Raw genomic sequence first — 22,535 nt, forward strand, 5'->3', positions numbered from 1 at the left:
TAGACTACTGGCATTGTTACTAATTTGCCCAAGTATACAATGCCATGCAGCTTTTGTACATATCTAATGAAACACTTTATATAACTCCAGAAAGTTCAAAAGTTTATCAAAGAAAATAGTGGGAATGCAAAATATAAACCCCACAGATGGCTTAAAAGAGCTGCCTACTACTTCAAGATAAGCAGTGTACATCTCAGTTTACTAACAGGAAATAACTAAAAGATTTTCAGGGCCATACTAGGCAGACGTCTAGTTATGTCAATCAAGCTTCTAAAAGAAATAAAACTGCAAACGTGATACTGAAATCTATGAAACAACGTGGGTCCAGCCAAAGATAACCTTGTCAGAAAAACTGATAGCCAACTGCCCTAGGACTGTCCTCAGCTTTTTATGACATAGTTGCAGAATAACACATTTAAAGAAGGCAGCATCAGGCAGAGTCCCTTAAGGAAAAAAAAAGTATATACTACCCCCCTTCAACAAGCTCCATTTGTGATGACAGATCTCAAGTCAGTCAATGCATAACTTTCATTTTATGTGTTTGTTTGTTTATTTATTTTGCCCTAACCCCCTCCACAAGAACTCTGGCCTCTCTCCCACTCACTATAGGTAGAAATTACAGCTTTTGTTTTCTGCCAAAAATGATGATATTTTGTAACTGTTTTAGCTTAAAACTACATAAACTGGACTCAAAAGCAAGTAACTCATACCACAGCAGTACAATCCAAACAGAAGAACTCAACACAAGAGCACAAAGGAACACTTTATTAGAATCTAACAGTAAAGTAAGCTTTCACAAGTAGAAGCACTGGACATGAAAGTCTGTTTTACTGTTGGATTCTAGTAAATTGTAACACTTTGCTTCTGTGCCCAGTTCTGCTGTTGCTTTGCTGCTTTAGTTTTCTTTTCCTCATGCAAATCACTCCACAGTATGAGACAAGACAGAAACTATTAAGTGTCTTTATGCACACCATACACAATTGAAATGCATCATGCAAGCCATGTGCATGCCACAGATTTTCTCTGTCATAAAATATTCCTCATCTTGTTTTCACCCTATCCTCAAAAAAAAAAATTACAGATGCAATTTCATTCTCCTTTTCAGAGATTAACTTTACATTTGAGTAAACTTTGCATCTTAATTTCTGTTCCAATTGTTTTTATTTTTCAGCACAGCACATCACATTAGTCCGTTTTGGAAGAACAAAATAAGAAGCACCCAATATCCCCAATGGCTGGCATGCAACACAGCACCAATATAACTGTTGTGTAGGTAATGGATTAAACAATAAGTCATTTCACATACCTGGAAGGCACTTAAACCCCAAAGTCCCATTCTTCTCATCATATGTCCCAGCAAACTTGGCCCGCATATTCTGTAGGAACAAAAACATACAAGCATATTAATCTATTATGGTGGGCATATTCAAGTAAGCATCTTTAATCTATAATGACACTACTCTCCCTGCCTGTGAAATAAGGCAGAAGTAGTACAGCTTACAGCCCTCACATATGTCCAGTCCAATGTCCGATGGTCACTTTAGCTGTAATGTCATAACCAAAACAATGCCACAAAAGCACATCAGTTTAAACTAACCAAGCTTGTTGTTCACATATTTTCCCCATTTGGTCAAGTGTAAGTAGCTTTTAGTCACTTAAAACAATTTTACAGTCATCATTGTACAATAACACAGCAACATTACTTCCAAATCGTCAATCCAAACACTGTGTCAGGGACTGTAAATCTTATTTCCAGATTATGGTAGGACAGAACCAGTATTCATTTGTATAAAGGCATAAAGAACTGGATTTAACAACACATGTAATAAAAAGGCTATTCAGGTAAGCGACCATGTAACAAAAACAGCAATTAAGCTTAATTCAGTTTTAACTGTATATAACTGATAATAAAATACCTGGAACCAAGCAGAGAAGAGGTATAACTCTATTTCAGTGTAACAAGTGCTATAGCAAGAAAGTAGGTAATAACTGTGCAACTGAAATTTACATATTGGTGATACCCATTCCAGAAGACTAGCTATTTAGTATTTATCGTGAGTTGGGGGAGGTTTAGCTGCACCACACAAAACAGAGTTGTCACAAACACAGACTCTATTAAGGTCAGTAATTACTGAAACTAATATATTCTAGCCACAACCAAATATTAAGACTCACTGAAACTATTCACTGGCAATACTGCACAAAAACACATACTTGGCATGGACACAGAACAAGACAAAAAGGCACTGTCTACAGTCAAAAGCAAAGGTTGAGAATAAGGACGACTACAATGAAACATGTTTCAGAAAAAAAGACAATGCTGAGCCTGAGGCTGGTTACTTTCAGCAGCTCAAGTAAAAATAAAGAATGTGCCACCCAGCCCCTAGGCAAAACTGTCCCATTAATTGAGAAAACAACATGTGCATGTCTAACCAAAATAGTGCAGTCTGATGTTATCAGATTTGCTGCATTTTTTTGCAAATCAGTAAAAGGAAACAAACTTGCAAATATGTAATATGATACATACTGCCATGAAGGTAAGGTAATAGTTAATAAAGTGTACAAAATAAAATTGCTAACATTCTACCAATTAAAGACAACCTGGCATACAAAGTCACCATACATACAGCTCATGTTTTATCTAAACTTTTAGTAATACCATCCTATCTGGAAGATGCACCTGTAATACCTAAAGAGACTCCCTTCTCCTATGCAGAGCTAACATTTTAAACAGAGATGTAACTACCAAATTAATTAATAACTGAAGATTCATAGCATCATAGTCAATAAATAAATAAAGACATGGCTTTTGTAACCGTTCCATGACTGCCTTCTGCTTACAGATATATTTTGGGAATATGACCAAACATGGCCTTTACAAGACCAACTTCACAGAACTCACTAGGAAATTTGACCCTGTTAATTGCAAATCACTTGTATGAAAGGTGCTTGAGATTAATATTTTTTCATCTGGGATGTTCTGCTTGTTCTAGTTAGCTTTCAGACCAAAGGTTCAGAAATAAAAATTGTGCCTTTGCCAAAATGACAGATATGGATAAACTGGCCAGTCCTTCTCTAGAAGCACCTCAGCATTTGAGAGCCCTTACCACTTTACTCGTCAAGCTTTGCAAAAAAAAAAAAAAAAAAAAAAAAAAATGACCTTGATCAGCTATCGGTCACATCATGCAAAAGGAAAATATAAAACCACAACCACCATAATGCAGGCATCAACAAGAGGGAAGGGAGATGGTGGACAGATGTGCAGGCTAGGATGGACTCAACAATATCAAATGTTAAGATAAGTATATAACTTTCCTAGCTGGTATGAGGAGGTTCATCCTCAAACTCAAATAGCAGGCCAGAGTTCCAGACTTATCCAATTACCCTCCTGGGATGTCACCTTCATGGGAACCCCCCTCTAACTGTGGCCTCACAGGAAGACCTAAATCGTAGATCTCACATCGAACTTACAGTATCTCACAAAATTCTTCAGTGAAGATTACACAGCGCTGCTACACAAAATCATGTATGGCCACGGTAAATAAAAAGCTCGATATGTAGCCATTGTCCTCACTAAATGGGCTCTTATATATCAAGGAAAAATTTTATTGTTTTTTTTTTCATAATAAATTTAATACAGTCACCCTTGCTGATAATGTAATTTTAGCAGCTATGCAGACCAATTTCTTGTTAACGAAGAGCACAAACAACTGTGAATCTTTCACTTAAGGATTTGTCTCTGTCCACATAAAATAGAAGCTGTCTGCGGACATCCATACAATGCAGGCAATATTCACCTCTATTACAGCAATTCGGAAAAATAATACAAGAGTGTGGATTGACTGAGGCTTGTCTTAGTGAGTACCACAGTCATATGTGGCAGATAAATTTATAACACTTTATCCTTCTGAAATACAATGTACAAAGGAGTAAGACTTGCAAATCTGAAGCTCTTGTAACTGATGCTGTTTGTCTTTTCGGCTTTTTCCCGGTTAGGGGTCGCCACAGCGGAACTCCGGTCCGCTAATGATTGGCAGAAGATTTTTATGGTGCCGAGTTGCCAGCCTGACGCCCAACCTTCAGCGAAGGCACGCCCATTCACACATGTCTTTCGGAGGCCACTCAATCGCCGGGAGTACATGCAGACTCCACACAAAAGGCACTCCAGCCGAGAATCGAACAGGAGAACCTCTTGCTGTGAGGCAACAATGCTACTGCTGTACCACTGCGGCTACAAGCTATTGTACCTGATGTGATGGTTAATAAAAAGTGTGTTTTCAAAAACAGAAATTTGCACTCTAACTGCAGATGGTTTACAAGGAAGATGCTTATAACACAAAGTAAGCATCCCACAGTGGAACAGGATCATTGATGGGTCTGACTAGGAATGTACCTTTAAGAAAGACCTTGCAGACCTAGGAATGTACTTTTAAGAATGACCTTGCAGACCTTTAAGAATGCTAATGACAGAGTTGGAAACTCGGTGAAAATCAGAAGTGTCAGTAAGATGAACCTTTATGGAAGAATAACAGAGTCCTGTATAAAAATCTAAGAAAGACAGTCCAACATACTAGAGGAACTGAAACTTTGAAGGGGTCCAAACCTTTACAAGTAGCCCATACAGATAAAGGTCTCTTTACTTTTTTACATTTTTCTAACATCAGGTGACTGGGCAGAGATACATATTTAGATTACTCTGATGGGATATGAAGAGTCCTTGGTCATAAAGACAACTGAAGAAATCACTGGAAATCTGCATAAGGCTGGTCAGAGAGATGGTCAAGCAGGGATTATTCTCAAGAAGATGAGAACCAATAATCAGCACAGTGGTGCAGAGAGAAATCCCTTGCTGCACTATCACACAACTGGTGTTTCATTACCACCAGCTGTGCTGAAGGGGCAGCAGGGGGTAGACAGGTATGAGCATCTGATGTTGGCTCGTCCTTCCTGGGGTGTGGGAGGCAGCCTAGGCTTACTGCAATAAGCAGAGTTAAAAGTCTGGCAAGCTCCATACCACATAAATGGTGAAAAGCTTAATCAAGAGGCTGCATATGCACTTCCTAAAAGCAGGGATCATGAGATCCCAAGGCTGATGCAGGGCAACGGATGTCAGGGTCCACTCCCCCCAGCAGCAGTATGACACTGTACCAGCATCCTTGCTCTCCTCACAGAGAGAGGCTAAGGTGGGCCCGGTAGACCCAGTGAATGATGAAAGGAGCTTGTAGCAGCTACTAGTCATCTGTGGGAAGAAAAAAAATCTAATTAAAACTGAGCAGGAGAAACCAAATACAATAACTCAGGTATCTTGCAGTCTGCTTTATCTTTCACAAAGCTTCAGCATATTTAAGTAGAAACACATCAAAGTCACATCGCCAGCCAGCTCTGTCACGGCAGCACACTTTTATCTCATCTCACTCCTACAGTGAGAAGAACCCACTGGGAAGAGAGTTTTGATCCCACAAATGAAACAGTCTTCTTGCACTCAGTACAGAGACTAGCGGAAATAGTGTTTCTCTACAGTTTTTTCTCAACAAAAACTGCAGGATTATTTTCCTATTACCCAAGGTGTGACTGCATCAATGCCTCTCTTCCTTAAACAAGGGTTTGCATGCTCATTATAAAAGATTATGCTGGTATGGCAAATGTCCTGAGTTTTAAATCTCCTCAACCACAACTACTGCTCGCCTCCTGTTTCTCCACTGACAGTTAAGGACGCACTTTATTGGTTACATTTAAATATTTTAAGAGCTGTCAATCTCCAAAATTCTGTTAGCAACCTGAATTTGGCTGACTTGTACTTCTCTTGTGGCCATACAAAAAAGAATGTTTAGAAAATTATCTTTACAATTCTGACTAGGGAATTAAACTATACAGATTTTGTTGTATTGGGGCTTCCTGCACAAGACATTTATGAATATTTCAAAGCTGAAAAACGTCAAGAAGTTCATCTTTTTTACTTAAGAGGGATACACGTGTGAATGCACTGGATAAAGAATGATCCTCTTCTCCTACATTAAGCAAGCAATCTTGAATTTCATTTTTTTGAGTAAGGTATCCATCTATCTATAGCATATATTTCTTTACCCACTTCTCTAGCATATTTTCTTTCCCCTTTAAATAGCCAATACCCTACCCAGCCCACAGTACTATATGCCATTAAAATGGAGCTCTTCAGTGGCATGTCTTGGTAACAGAATTCTAGAGAATATAGCCTTGATAAAAGTCAAGGGTTTGAACACAGGTATGTGTATTTTCTCTAGATGTTGTCGGAGGGCTAATGCTCTGACTTGTTAATAAGCTGCTTCCTGTGCCAAAGGTCCAGGGTTTGAATCTTACCACCTTCATTTACTTACTGTGTGAACTTGAGCACCTCAATTCACCATGCAGTGTGCTTTGGGGCAATTGAAAATTTGGGCTACGCTCCATGATGGTCTCCCAGAATGTATGCCTAGTAAATTACAGAACTCTCAGTTTTGCTTTATTGCTTTCTAAGGCTGTTAGCATAATTTCTGCAGTTTGTCTGAGTAAGTCATTACTTTTTTGTTTAAATTATTATTTTTTTTAATCTATGTGGACCGACTACAGCTTATTTTTGTCTAGGCTGCTAATAAAATGACTACCGTCTTATGCACAGCTAACAGCTCAAGTCTTTTATGATGTTTCTGTATTTTTGCTGTAATGTCCCAGGTCGTCTGAAAGCAGTCCTTGGATCAGTCAGTCTACTTACACACAACTGTATTTTCCATACTGTTAGAAGATATAACTTTGTCACGAAACCTGTATCAGCTGCTTTTGTGATAACATGAGAGGTGCAAGTTGTAATGTCTGCATCAAAACATTTTAAAAATGCTGCTATTCCCAAACTGTGAAATACATTTCTATATTCATAACATCAGGTCAACAGGCTCCAGGTCTTCTCAGACCCTGAATCAGATGAAGGGGGTAACCAGAAAATGAAGGAATAAATGATATGAGACACAAATGGGTGCCAAGCAAAATGCCTGCTTAGAAAATTATGTTTATGATTCAAATGGAAGAGCCAGACAGCACATATTTTAAGTTTCAGAAATGCAAATGAAAACTCACTACTTCAGCAAATGACAAAACATTTATTTACCTTTTTGGACCAGTTAAATATATTGGGCATAGCACAGTTAATTTCTAACATGACCCAGAAAAGCATTTTCACGAGGTACCAGAACTTGAGCAATACAACAGTAAGCGGAGAAATGCAAAGCATTTAACTTATTCAAAAAAATGAAATTATATCACAATTAAAATATAAGAATTTCTACAAGATGGCACAAAATGACAAATGTTTGTAGTCGAATAAAACAGTTTGAAGGTAACAGCACATACTAGTTCAAAGAATAAACAGTCATGTTCCAGTATTCACAGTTTGCTTAGTATATTATCAACAGAAATTTACAAAAGCATTTCTGTTTAGTTAAAGATTCAACAGTTTTCATAACATTCCCTGCTGTTATGAGCTCATATGCTACTCAGACTACTATACTGTAATGTCAATAGGTATTTTGTAAGCACCTCTTTCAACAGCAACAAGTTTATTCACAACCTATTTAATTCTTTGTTTGCTGTTGCTAATTGTGTAGTTTTGCCTGAATACAAATTACATTTTCAGATGATAGCTGGCAGTTACAAGACAGGTGAAGAGTAGTATAGTTGTAAACCACGAAAGGTAGTACAGTTAACTGTCAACATTAACAAAGCAATGCACATAGTGCAACAGAAACACACAAGCGTACGAGCACACATTAAAAATCAAAGCAGAATTATGGATAATGGATTCATGCTGTTAAAGTGGAAACAAGAGGTTTACAATTTGCATTTCATTCTGAGATGCTCTTTAAAAATAGTACAAAACATAAAATAAAGTTACTAAATTAGTAACAAGAGAAATAATTTCCAAACACAACTCCAGGTACAAATTTCATTTCATATTATTCACTTACAACAGATACATGTAAAACGGTTTTTACTTGTTTCTAGGTTATATACCAAAGCAACACCTTGTTTTTTAAATGGTAAATGAAGAAATGATTTTAAGATAGTTCCCCAAAAAGGATGATGGTGAGTACAGGGGTGATGTGTTAAAGTATATCCACTACTCTTCCTGATTTAGGAATAAAACATACCATGTCGCCTCACAATAAGATGCTGTCCGGTTCGATTCTCAGCTAGAGCGTCTTCTGCGTGGAGACATGTGTGAATAGGCGTACCTTCGTTGAAGGCTGTGCGTCAGGGCTGGTAACTCGGCACGTAAAAATCAACTACCAATCATTAGCGGACCAGAGTTCCGCTGTGGCGACCCCTAACCGGGAAAAGCCGAAAGACACAACAACATTGCCTTTAAGTCTTCAAGAGGACAAACAGTACCATAGCAAAATACATCATAAAATAATACAATCATCAATTCTCTAATCAAAGCAATGGGTCTCTGCTAATTTGCATACACTACTTAAACAATACAGAAAAAAATGCCAGTTTCTTTTGTCATTAAAGTCTCTTGATTAATATTTTCTATAATTTAAGTTGTAATGTTTCCTTATAAGACACCCACTGTTTCATATCAGTTCTGTTATCATTAGAACATTGTTCTAAAATCATAAACCTAAAGTCTAGAACTCTATGGCCCATCTCCATGCAGGTTCATAGGTCAGTACTAGGCTAACTGGCCTTGCGAGCCATTGTAAGCCTAACCATTTATACCTTGCGAGACTCAAACCCTGCACCTTGTGTTTGTAATGCAAACACCTTAACCATTAGGCCATCCTCCCAAGCCTTTGTTTTGTAACTGGATTATCAATTTTGCAGTCAGTTCTTAACCTTTCCCTAGGTTCTTCACACATTACATATATATATACATATATATATATATATATATATATATAAAAACATACATAGATACATACGCACATACATTTACACATACATATACATATATATGTATATAGCAGAGCAGGACAATACATACACACACACATTTTATATATATATATATATATATATATATATATATATATATATATATATATATATGGAAACACTTTGGAATGTCGAAATACTGAAATTTTAAATTTCAGTATCTCGAGACCAAAGTGTTGAATCTGCAGATGTGCAAAACTGCGGAATATCGAACCTGGAAATGTCATACCCGTGGTACTGAAGGTGCGTTAGGTAAATGTGGTGTTTTTAAGGGTTTTGGGGAGGGATTGTGTGTTTGTGTCGGGGAGTGTTAGGTGTGGGTTAGGGTATGTAGGTGAGAGTGTGAGTGTGTCAGTGTTGAGAGTGGTGGTGTTTGCATCTGTGTGATATGTCTGTGTAAGGGGGGTGTGGCATGTATGTTGGTAAGTTTTGTATGTGTTGGTGTTTAGTGCAACTTCGGAGTTAGTATATATAAGTAGGGTGGTGCGGGGGGGGGGGCTTGCCCCCCTGCTTACAGTAAGGGCGTGTGTGTGTCTGTTTGTGTTGTTGTGCGGAGGTAGGTGTACTTGTGTTTGTATATGTGATGTTACGGTCACAGTTTTGGGTTTCGAGGTTTTGTTTTTTCGGCTTTATAGTGCCGAAATACTGAAATTTGATATTTCAGTATTTCGAGATTAAAAAGTGAAGCTATATATATATATATATATATATATATATATATATATATATACACACACACACATATATATATATATATATATATATATATATACACATATATACATACATACATAACATTTTGTAATGACAGTACCTCAATACAAGATCCACACAGAAGGATACACAACAATTTGTTTGATAGAAAACTAACAGCCATTAATATGAATCATATTCCTGGTGCATGCACAGACCACACATCTGACATATGCCTAACCAAGACATTCTTACTAACAGATGATTGGCAAAGACTATGTGCCAACTTAACGTGAATAATACAAAAGTTATGTATTCGCCATAATGATAGATCCAGGTCGTCATTCTCTGGTTCAACCTATGGGTTATCAGCTCTGACTCGATTTGAGACTGCTCATATCTCAAAGACTTCAGTTGACTGAACTCTCCCTCCTCTACCCATAATGCCTCACTGAACTAAGGGAACCTCAGATAGAGTTTGTTCCTCTCTGCCTCAACTGTCAAAACACCATCCTAAAAGAAATGACATCAAGTACCCACAAGCAAGATAAAGCAATCTCCCTGATTCAGTCATCATAAGAAAAATGACTCAACAGACAGACGGACAAGGTGGGGGGGGGGGTGAGGTTTGAACCAGACAGAGAAAGACAACATGGATCTATCATTATGTCAGTACATAACTTTTGCACCTGATGTTGTCTTTTCCTTCTGGATTCAATCTGAGGGACAGCATTCCCCACACACATAACCCAGAAGGTTCTATGGAAGGATATTCTGCAGTAGAGTGGAACCAAAATAAGCCCTAAATCTTGACTGATTGTCCAACTTGTAGTGTGACACAAAGGTGTCAGCTTGTACTGTGACACAAAGGTGTGGGGGGCCTACCCAAATAGCAGCAGCAGCACACATATCATCCAACAAAGCTCTAGAGAAAAAAAGCAGTGGATGCAGCAATATCTTTGGTAGAATGACCTTTCAGTTTGTGATACAACGGCTTTCCCTTCAAACTGTATTCAAAAGAAATGCAATCTGACAGCCACTTGGATCAGTGTGGCCTTAGAAGCAGGCTGACCCACTCAAGACTTGGAAAAGGAGATAACCTCTTGAAAGATTTTGTCCTGTCTCGATAAAATCTCAAATATCTTCGCACATCACAGCAATGTAACACATATTCACATTTGTTGGAGAAATCAGTATTAAAAAAAAAAAAAAAAAAAAAAAAAAAAATACAGAACAGGAAGATGAATGGCTTGACTCAAATTATTCTTTGTAGGCACCTTGGGGAGAATGGAGGGATCTGTAAGATGAGCCACCCTATCCTTATGGGAGATCAAACATGGTGGGATAGAAGAGAGGGCCTGCAACGCAGATATATATCTGGCAGAGATTACAGCCACCACACACAATTTTCCACGACAAAAGCTTCAAATCAATGGTAGCAGAGGGTTTGAATGGATGAACTACAAGCATCTGCAACATGAAAAGCAAATCCCACAGTGGAACAGAGTCCCAAAGAGGAGGTCATAGCAGAAAAGTCCCTTAAGGTAGGCTTTCAAAATGTTTACAGCAGCCAGAGGCACATTATCCCTTCCAATACTTATGTTGGAAATGGCTGCGAATTTGGATTCAGGGAACACTCATGAGGAAGGAAAATGTTCCTGCTAATAGTGTCTGCCAAAATGTCGGACTCTCCCAGGATGTGTAATGCAATCAGAAACCGCGGAGATGAAATCACCCACTGCCAGACCCTCACAGACAAAGAGGGTAAGATCATGCTCCTCCCATTTGTTCAGATACCAAACAGCAGATGCTTTGTCTGTCTGGACTGCGATCAAACCCTTAGGAAGAACATCCTGAAAAGCCAGCAATGCCAGAAGGACCAAGATACTGAGGTGATGGTTGGCCTTGGAAAAGGACCAGATTCTTTGAACTGTCCAATCTTCAAAATATCCCTCCCACCTAAAAAGGGAGGTATCCATCATGACCATGCCCAGAGCAGGAGGAAAGACAAACAGTCTCCCATAGGATACCAACTGAGACTACACCCACCACCTGGCCTCGACATACATTCATCAGAATTATGGGGAACGCCATCAGATGTGTTCTAAAAGACTACTGTGCTGCCACAGTCCATTGCAGAGCCCTCATGTGATACCTTGCTAGTGAGACTAGACAGATGGAAGTGGTTATACCCCCCAACAGCATCAGAAGGAGAGAGGCTGGAGGCTTTTTTTAAGAAAGCAAAGATAATACCCGAGACCAAAGACTTGAAATTCTGGAAGCTGGATATTTTGCAATATGAGAAATGATGTCCAAGTAGCAACCTACAAATAGTAGTATCTGAAATGGATGGAGATTTGATTTCTAGTAATTGATCATGATCCCAAAGCAACTGCACAACTAGAGTAAGGTGCTTCTGGCCCTTACTAAGGATACTCTCATGGGAGTGGTTAGGAGTCAGCCATCCAGGCAAGAAAGGACCTGAAACCCCTGCAGCCTGAGCCCGGCTGCTAAAACTGCCATACACTTTGTGAACACCCGGGGGGAGGGGGCAGTGCTGAGACAGAATGGCAGCACTCTGAATTAGTAATGACAAACACCCAGCTAAAAGAGAAACCCTTTTGGACTGCCTATCTTTATATGATGGCAGGCATCCTTGAGGTTGATCAAGTACATCCAGTTGTCCTCCCTATGCAGAGGTAATATGGACTGCACTGTGACCACCCAAAACCTAGTTTGTTTTACAAAGGGATTGAGCTTGCTCAAATCCAAGACTGGCCTGAGGTCCTTGTTCTTCTATGGAACCAAAAAAAATCTTGAGTAGACCCTGGGCCCTCATTGGTTTGGTGGGACTTCTTGGATGGCTCGATTTGTCAGTAGCTTCTGAATCTCTTAGGCTGCTTCCTGTCTCTGATAGTGTGGAACATATGGGAGATGTGAGATTCAAATTTGGAACTTCTAAAAAAAGGTAATGAACAACCTCTGGACGTACCTCTTAACACCCGCATGTCAAAGGTGATGGCCTCTGAAGCAGTCAGGCAACCCTTCAGGGCCTCACTGAGAAAGCTCTGCAGAAGCCCTGATTCTGCAGATCGCCTCTGTTGCATTGGCGATGTCCACTGTGGTTACCTTCCCTGCTGGGGAGAAACCCTCATGAGGAGAGAGTTTTGAAGGGACTCTTGTGGCTTCCTGAAGAAATGCCATTTCCCCCTTTTTGTGCCATAAGAACTACTAAGAGGTAGCAAAATGTATGCAAATGGTAGACAGCTTCTTTCCAACTTGCTCACTCCTAGTCCAAGTGTCCAACTTTTGACCCACACGGAGAGGAGCCATCAGATGGGGTATTAATAAAGGATGTACTGAAGCAGTCCACAAAGTGGCACAACCTCATCCAAGAGTGGTGAGGCATGGTGATGGTGCCAGTGGCTTGGGACATTCCATCAGTCGTACTGGATAACAAGCTCATGGAAATGTTAGTGTAAGGTGAACAACTGAGCCTCCAGAGACTTCTGAGACTCTGGAGTAGCACTTCTGATATGCTGTCCCTTTGAAGCCAAATCAAGTGAGCTTAATAATTTAGAGCTCTCACAGTGAACACAGCTGAGGTGTAACAGAACTTCCTTAAACAAACAGTCCAATGCTCAAGATTCCCTTTTCAGTATACCCGGTCTTTAGGAGGGGCAAGTATCTTATTGGGCTTCTTGATAATCTATTCCACTGCATCAGGATCCTTCTACTCCCTCAGAGACACCAGAACAATCAGTGCGTCTGGTGAGGTTAACAACCAGGATGTGAATGGAGCCACTCCCTAATGCCTCCAAAAATACTAATTCCTCTTGAAAAGGGGCTTCAGGGGCCCAACCCCCATGCTGGCAAAGAATCTCCAATAGATTGTCAAAGCAGACATCACTGCAAAAGGATTTGGTGGACCTCCCTCCTTCCTTTATGTCAGCATCCTCCATGAGGACACTCACCTCAACCCATTTGCTTTGAGGTCTGCTGGACTCTGATGTGGCATCTGTTGAGGAAACCACGGTAGGAACCAGAGCTGAAATCAGCGAAGCCATCAGCTCTGACCTCCACAAAAAGGAAAGGAACTGGCCCTAAAGACCTCAGATCCATGGGACCTGAAGGAGGAAAACAAGCTGATTGAGCTGGAGCACTGGGGAGAGAGCCCTGTGCTAAGGGAATGAGGCCTATTTGCATCTGTGCCTGTAGAAATTACTTCATCAGCTGCTCAAAAATCAAAAGCTTTTAGGCTGTTGACCAACTTGGATGACCATGTTAATGAAGCTACGAAAGGGGCTTTGGAAGTATGTCTAGGAGGCAGGGACGCAGCTGATCAGATAGGATCTGGAGAAGCCCGGATCTGAAGTGGAGAAGTGGAGCATTCCAATGAGAACTTCAGTGGAGTAGATGGAAGCAAGGTGACCTAAGCCCACCCCAAAGCAGTCCCCTTAGATGGAAAGGGACTGGCAACACTCAAAGCCAGAGGAGGAGCCTTCCCCAAAATCTGCTCTGAAGGCGAATGGCTCAGAGATGTGGGAGTCAAAGGTGGAGTTGAAACTGGCAGAAGATCCAAGGGTTTTAGGACCTTCAGATCTGGCAGACCAGATTGCAAAGCTGAATTAGAATCCGGGGCAGACCACTTACTGTCCCCTTTAGCAGACTTGGGGGTCCCTGGATCTACGTCTATGCCCCTATTCGACTTGTCTCCCTTGCTGGAAGAAACGGAATTGCCAGAAGGGAGGAGGCCCTTCAACATCAACTCTCATTAATGGCACAAAAGCCAAAGCTTTCACAAATGGAGCAAGGCAGTAAACGTATTTATCAAGGCCATCCTAAGAAAGTAACTTATGCCCACATTCCATGCACTTTCTGAACCCCTGTGGATCCAAGACAAAAACCTACACATACAGAACAAGTAAATAATTCCTATGACACAAATAACAGTACACTAAATACTCAACCACTACAGAAACAACCACTAAGAGTAATCTACAATGGAAATACTCAAACTCTATAAACACTGCCAACACACTAGATGAGAAAAGCCCATACACTATGTTAAACTTAAACCTACACTACCTAACCTAGCTAAAACAACCTATCACCTAAACCTAAAGACACACTAAAAAAGGGTGGAGAACAAAAGAAGCAAAAGAACTCTAGAAAAAGAGCAAAAAAGGATACACTCCAGGGGAACAACTGTAGCTGATTTCCATGAATGGCATCAAACTAGATCAGAGGTTCTCTTAGTTAAGTGATGCATTATGGGTACAGGAGGTGGAGCTTGGCCATCTGACGTCTTTGAAATATCCAAAAAATGCAGCAAGCAGGAGACAACAAGCTGAAACTGTAGAAAGGGTTTATTAAAACAATAAAATACAAATAAAAGTGCACTGTTGAGCGCTTTCAAGCTAACAAGCCCTTCCATCAGATAGTGCATAACAGACAAAGCATAACAGACAAAACAGAACTATTTAAAATACTCAGTAACCAATCAGAGATCAGTATTTCACCCTCCTTTTTCTAAGGATGGGTTTTAAAGAAACTACAGCATTCAAGCCTGGGGGGGGGTTTATCCGCCCCAAGTCTAATTATACATCTAGTTTCTGCGCACACTGTGTTATTAAAAATATTTCCTCCCCTAACATTGCTGTTGATGCTCTGTAGTACCATAAAATAAAAATGTGTGCCCCATATTCATTTTAATATGCTGATATAAAGCATTATGTTCATTCTGTAGTCTAATATCTGAAATATGCTGAAGTACCCTATTTTTCAACATACAATTTGTTTTTCCCACATAATATGAATCACACTTCTGGCACACTGCTAAATACACAAGATTCTTTGTTCTACATTCAGTATAACTATTAAAGAAATAATTCTGTCCTGTTGTAGGATGCTTGTAGATCTTCATTTGCAGAGTGTATTGACAAGCTTAACAATGATAGCAAGGAAAAGTACCTGACTTCTTTATCTCAGGACCTCTCTTACCACTATTAGGTTCATGACATTGTATGTCCTCCAGGTTCTTATTCTTTCTAAATGTAAAACTGGGTGCAGCACCTATTACTTGTTTTATTCTCATATTAGTATGTAGTACTTTCCAATGCTGCTTCACTATGTCACAAATGCCTCCCATATCATTACTATAGGTAAAAACCAGGTTAACCTTGTCCCTGTCACCCGGAAAACTGCTCTTACTTGAAACATTTTCCTCTCTGGCTGCATTCCTGTTGAGCCGCGGTCTAGCTGTATTACTCCTTTTATTTTTACTCAATTTTATTAAAGGCTCAAACTTCTTATGCCTATAGCCCCTTGAACTTAGATTACCCTGAAATTGTCTGTCTCAGAGATAGATTTCCTAGATGTGTGTTTGACCAAACATGAAGATGGTAGCATAGCAACATCTTTATATGAGAAAGCCTGTTGGTGTAACAGTCTGTTATCCTTTGATAGCATGCATCCACGTCACACATTTCACAATATAGTTAAAGGCCAGGCGTGTAGGATTTTCAGGTTGTGCAGTGATGACACAAGTTTCCAGGGTGAAATTGTCAAGCCTAGGGGTGAATTTATGAATACCCCATCCAATCATCCATGTCACTTTTGAGAGATGATATTCGATCACATTGCATTTACAGAGTTTATTCTAGAGGTTAGAGAGGTGCTGAGTAATGTAACTGACTCCTCATTTACAGAGTTTATTCCAGAAGTTAAAGAGGTGCTGAGTAATGTAACTGACTCTCCACCTCATTTTATCTGTTGATGTAGAGTTGTATCTCAAGATCTAGTACTAGTTGAACTGTTTGATTTTATGAAGGTGGAAGAGATAAAGGACCACTGGTTCTTTAATTGCTCAGAAGGCAAGGCACTGTTCCCTTCTCAGAAGACTATAGTACAATAAGTAAAGATATAGTATCTCAATTCTTTTCTGATAGGTTAAGGTTTTTAAGTCCACTGCCTTTTTAGTTAGGAACCTCTGGGGTCTTTCCAATTGAATAATATGTCTTGTATGGTACATTCCAATGACGGTGATGTATTTTGTGATTAGCCTGCTTACTTTTAGAATATAAAGGGATGATCTGGATGATATTCACATGGCAATTAGTTGTGCCTTGTAGGATTTCCTGACCACTGGTGTTGCATGATTAAAATAAGGGAATATTAAAAAGAGATAAATTATCTACCAGTCCGTATAGTCTTAATAAACTATAAAGAAGTCATGGTATTAAAGTTTTGGTCACTTGTGTGCAAAGGATGAGAGGCCATTTTTCTAACTAATTTTTACTGTATGTTACTTTTCATCAGCAACTAAAGCTATACCAAGGTAATTTATCATACAAATAAATTCTATATACAGAGTGTTAGAAAGTAACCAAGCAATGAATTCTGGTAAAGATTTGTCATTAAATTTTACAGTGAAAAGAAAATTAGATAATCTATTAAGTGTTAACACACAGTTATACTCAATTCCTTCCCTACAATTGTATCGGCATCCTACCCATCTGTTCATCTACAACCCCTTTTTTCCCATTTTTGCACATGGGGCTGGGGTGTCACTTCAACAGTAACAATCATCTAGAACCAAGGTTCATACCACTGGGTGTCTTGCCCTAATGCTGCTGTTCTTCCATAGCGCGTGCGCACACACACACACACACACACACACACACACACACACACACACACACACACACACACACATATCTATAGCCAATTGAGAGTGTCCAATCCACCTACTGCAAGTCTTTGGAATGTGGGATGAAATTGGAGCACTCTGAAAAGACCCACGCAAACACTGGAAGCACATGCAGAAGCTGCACAGAAGGCATCCCAGCTATGAATCAAACCAAAGAGCCTCTTGCTGTGAGGCAACAACACTAACTGCTAAGCCGCTGTGCCATCCCCCAATATCAGTGTGTTGCTCCATCATCCTACACGACTCCTAAAATGCATAGACATCTTTTAGATCCTCCAGGAAGTCCAAATGTGGCAGGTGTGCAGGGATTCTTGGAACTATTATGCAAGATCCTGACTAACATGCCTTTTCCCTTTGTAAAACAATTACCTTCATTTATTTTAGATAGTGCGGATCTAATATATCACAGTGAAAATACAGATTGGCGAGACGATTCAGTTTCTTAACACTGGATACCAAAAACTTCCACAGAAATATAAACATTCTCATGGTTTATCAGTACTTTCCTTAAAGTATATTTTAGGTAGTAATTAATCCGTTTAACACTATCTTGCATTTATTTTTGTTCAATACTATTTTTTACTACTAAAAAGAATGACAATAGGGGTGTGTTTTTGACTCATCATATGCTAATATTTTTATAACACATTTTGAGTGTCAATGGACGGATAGATGTTGACCTGAATGTATGCTTTCCACACGCTGCACACAAAAAGACGGAGGAATAATATGGGTTCTTTGCTAATCACTGATTCTTGTCTTAAAATGGGAATCCAACTACTTTCAGTTCCTGTGTTTCACCCATTAAAAGATATTTAACAGAGCAATCTGTGGAATGTTGGCAGTATCTACTTGCCACCAAGGTTGTTCAAGCTAAAATGTCTAATGCAGCTCAGTGAGGCAGACATCAAAAAGCATTGGCTTTACCTCGTTCCATTTAAATTGGAACTTAACATTTTTCAGTTTGTTTCACATGCACTGGGGGCTGAGTCTCTTCCAATACCCATTTAATAAAGCAAGTCTCCAGAGTGATGGAGCAAATCCATACAAATATCCATTAAGGCTTGACTGGTGTGGTGGGAGCACTTCTGCTAAACAAAAACAAAGCTCATTTATCCGGAGCTGTTCATCATTTGGTTAGGATGCCAGAGACTGAAAGATTTTGTAAACATCTGAAGCCATCCTTGGCAAGGTAAAGAAAATTTGCACTTGGTTTAATTGCTTTCATTATACTGTGAAAGATTTCTGCGCTATTTATTGTTTTCTGCGCTTCTTTAAAGTTTAAAGCTTGCATTTTCTAAGTGCTGCAAGAACTGCTGTTCTGCATTTAGATATATTATATTCAATGATTTTTAACTAATATTAGGTATCTGTGTGTGGTTCCTTAACACTTGGGCTCCAAACCTGTCATTTTATATTGAGGGAAAAGTCTGCACTCTTGTGACAGGAGAGAGCTGATTTCACCTATCTGAACTAGGAATTGCAGGTAAAAAGCCATCAGCTCTGACCTGCAGGACAAGAAATGCAATTGGCCACGAAGACCTTGGGTCCATGGGACCCGAAAGAGGAAACCAAGCTAATGGAGCTGGAGCACTGGGGAGGTATAGCTGGTGTAAAACTTGCATTTTTCTGATTGTATACAAGCCTTGTGTTTGCGTGAAGCTACTCTTCATGCAGCAGCGGTTGTATATATGCAATCACCAGAAGATGAAATTTACCTACAAAAATTACCTCCGAACTTTACCTCAGTACTGTGCTATTCACTGGGCAGCTAGTTTCCATGATGAGCAGCATAAATGCAGTTAATCTGCGCTATTTAGGTATACATTAGATTATTACAGCACTCAGGACTATTGCTACTCAAACAGCATTTGGTTTGGGCATTGGGCATCTTCGCTGGATAAGTTGGCTCTAGATTACACCAAAGTAAGCACCTGTTACTCATCTTGTGTTATTTAATAAGACGATGACGCTGTGTGTTCATTTAAGTAGTTTATTACACACAAATATCAGGATGGAGAACAGTAACATTAAACAAACTATCTACCACACATACATCAGTACTGTCACATTTACAGTTTTCCAACAGCTGTTTTTGCACTTTGAACTGCACATTCTGCTGAGCCATTTGACTGTGGGTAATCAGGACTACTCGTAACATGAACAAAGTCCCACATTTTAGCAAATCTTATAAACTTCTGACTGGTAAAACTGTGCACTACTGTCAGAAATGAGTTTGTGTGGACTATGATGGACAGAAAAATGTCTCTTCAACTTAGTAATGACAGTACCAGACATGATATTAGGAAGTAGGTCAATCTCGAACCAATTTGAATAAAAGTCTACTACCACCAAGTAATGTTGACCACTCCATTAAAAATGTCTGTAGCTACTGTTGACCAAGTAGTTCAAGAATGTGGCTTAGATGAAGTGGTTCTTTTTGGTTGATGCAGTTTAGTACTATTACAAACACAACAAGCTGAAAGTTCTTTCTCAATGTCTTTTGACACACAAGGCCAAAATATTAGCCCTCTCGCCCTTCTTTTGGTAGAATCAGTTCCTGGGTGGCCACGACGCAAGATTTTAATATACTCTTGTTGCAAGGATTTAGAACAATCACTTTTGGACCTTTTATGATGATACCATCTTCCATGAAAATCTCATCTCTGTAAGGAAAATACTGCTGTACATCTGGTGGCAAACAAGATTGCTTTGACGGTCATCCTTGACTGATGAAGTGGTTGAGCTTCTGAAGAATTGGATCTGAAGCTCTGCAAGTTCTAAGCTCATCAAGATGTGTGGAAAAAAATGTCACACTTCCATCACTTTAAAATCAGGTTTCTCATTTTCATGGGGTGCAGTGTTTCTTCTAAGCGCTCTGGATAAAGTATCAGCAAGATAAAGATTGCCTTTTGTGTAAACCAAGTGAAAATTGTACTTTTGCATTTTTAACATCATCCGTTGCAATCTCAGAGGAGCAGTGTGCACTGGCTTTAGTGACCGAATGTTGGTGATCCATCTCAATTTGAAAAGGTAGGCCATAAATATAAATCATGGAACTTCGAACATGCAAACAATTGCCAAGAGCTCTTTCTCTATCAGAGCATACTGCATTCTCAGTTTGGGTTAAGGTTCTGGACGTATAGGCTACTGGTCTACCCTCTTGAAGAATGACTGCACCAAGACCAAACTTTGAAGCATCACAGGAAAGAGTTACAGGTTTGTGAACATTACAATATAAATGGGTGGACTGACAATTCTCTGTTTCAGGACATCAGATGCTCTTTGGTGTTGTTCTAACCAGGATCAAGTTACATCTCTTCGTGTCAGCTCTCTAAGCGGTGTTGAAAGTTCCTTCAGATTTGGAGTGCACTTTCCTAAACAGTTGACCATGCCAAGAAAATGTTGTAAGGAAATAACATTGGCTGGAGTTGGCATCTCAAGAACTGCAAATTGCTTGGAAGGATCTGAACTAGTAAACATAAGTAACTTCTTGTAGCTTAAATTTGCATTTCTGAGGATTAATCGTAAGATTCCCTCCACGATCATGTTCCAGAACTTTTCTGAGGTTTCTATCATGTTCGACTTTACCATTGCCTCATACAAGAATATCTACTATAACAGCATATGGATAAGCCAGAAAAAAATTTCTCCATTGCATGCTGAAAGACTTCGCTGGCAGAATTTATCCCAAATGGCATTCTTAAAAATCTGTACCTTCCAAACTTTGTACTGAAAGTGGTTAGCAATGAAGATTTACAGTCAAGCAATATTTGCAAAAATGAACTTTTTGTATCTAAGACAGAAAAAAACACTGGCATTTGGCACAAGGGCAGTAACTTCTTCGACTGTACCTCTTGGATGATGGGGTCGTTTTAATGCTTTGTTCAAGTCTGTTGGATCAATACATATTCTAATATCACCTATCTTAGCTTTTCTTATGAGCTACCACCATGGAGGATACCCATTCAGTCGGTTCTTCTACTGGACAAATTACACTTAGATGCACCATTCTGCCTAGCTCAGCTTTGACTCTGCCTTGCAAGGCTACTGGAACTTTCGGTGCTAGTCTGATAACAGGTGTGATGCCCCAGCACTGGCCTAGTAAGCAAGGAGCCTCAATCCTCCCCACTGGCAACAGTGGGGTATGTATACAATAGGAGGATGACAAGTACACACACAGTAAAGTGCAATTTCCTTTAAGAGCACACAAAGATCACAGTCAGTCTGGAGTTGGTTTCTCCCTCTTTCTCCAGATCCCCAATAAGACTTCCCACTGGCACAGCCACAGGGTTGAGATCTCAGCTGAGTGGCCAAACCAAGATCTCCGGTAACCTCTCTGTCCAACCAGTGCTTTGTGTCCCTGCCCAAGTATCCGACACACAAACTCTGAGATTGATTTATATACAAACACACACACACACACACACACACACACACACACACACACACACACACACACTCTATCCTGGGAAAGGCTGGCACAGGTTTACTAGCTATGCCCCCTTCTGCCCAGACTATAAGGTAGTTTCCACTGCCACCAGCCAATACTTATCAGCTAAAGGGTGTCCAATCCTACTGTGTAAATTATTATGAATCCAAATGGTAGTTTGACCAGGAGCAAGGCTATTTAGGAGTGGCCTGTACAGTGTCACCAAATAGATATGCAAGTACTCCAAGAGCTTAAATATCTCTAAACAGCCCAACCCCAATTAAAGAGTTTAAATATATTTAATAATAAACAGTAAAAGAACAAGACAATACTCAGTAAGTAATCAGTTGCATCAGAGTTCAAAATTACAGGAAATATTTAAAACACAATTGCAGGACAGTCTCAAATAAAGAAAGAACACATCTAAACTACACTCTACTATATTCCTATCCGAATCTAAGAGAGCTACTATGTCCTAAAAACATACTTACAGCAAGGCAAGTGCAGAGATGAGTAGATGTTCTTGTCTGGTCAAAGACAAAACACAAAATGCACAGTATCTCTCTGAGAGACTTCTTAAAATTATATCAAATATTACTGCTGGGTTAGCTTGGATGATATCACTTTTTGTCACCTGACTTCAGTTCCCAAGCTAAACACCCTTTGTCAGAGACTAACAGAATTTTAACACCTCCCTGTGAAAAATACATACCTCTCAGATGTTTACAGATCCTGGAAGTCATAAAACAATAA

General features: G+C 39.5%; 1 protein-coding gene across 1 annotated transcript in view; it reads right to left on the reverse strand.

The window, feature by feature from the left end:
• Window positions 1-22,535, reverse strand: part of MTMR11 (myotubularin related protein 11) — a 1,184,472-nt gene that overhangs the window by 864,746 nt on the left and 297,191 nt on the right. Inside the window, exon 2 of the mRNA XM_044079897.1 lies at window positions 1,307-1,376. Within this exon, the coding sequence (XP_043935832.1) occupies window positions 1,307-1,376 (70 nt within the window). The remainder of the gene's footprint in view (window positions 1-1,306; window positions 1,377-22,535) is intronic.

Source organism: Protopterus annectens, chromosome 8.part0 (genome assembly GCF_019279795.1).
Source record: "Protopterus annectens isolate FY-2018-M chromosome 8.part0, PAN1.0, whole genome shotgun sequence".
Classification (NCBI taxonomy): domain Eukaryota; kingdom Metazoa; phylum Chordata; order Ceratodontiformes; family Protopteridae; genus Protopterus; species Protopterus annectens.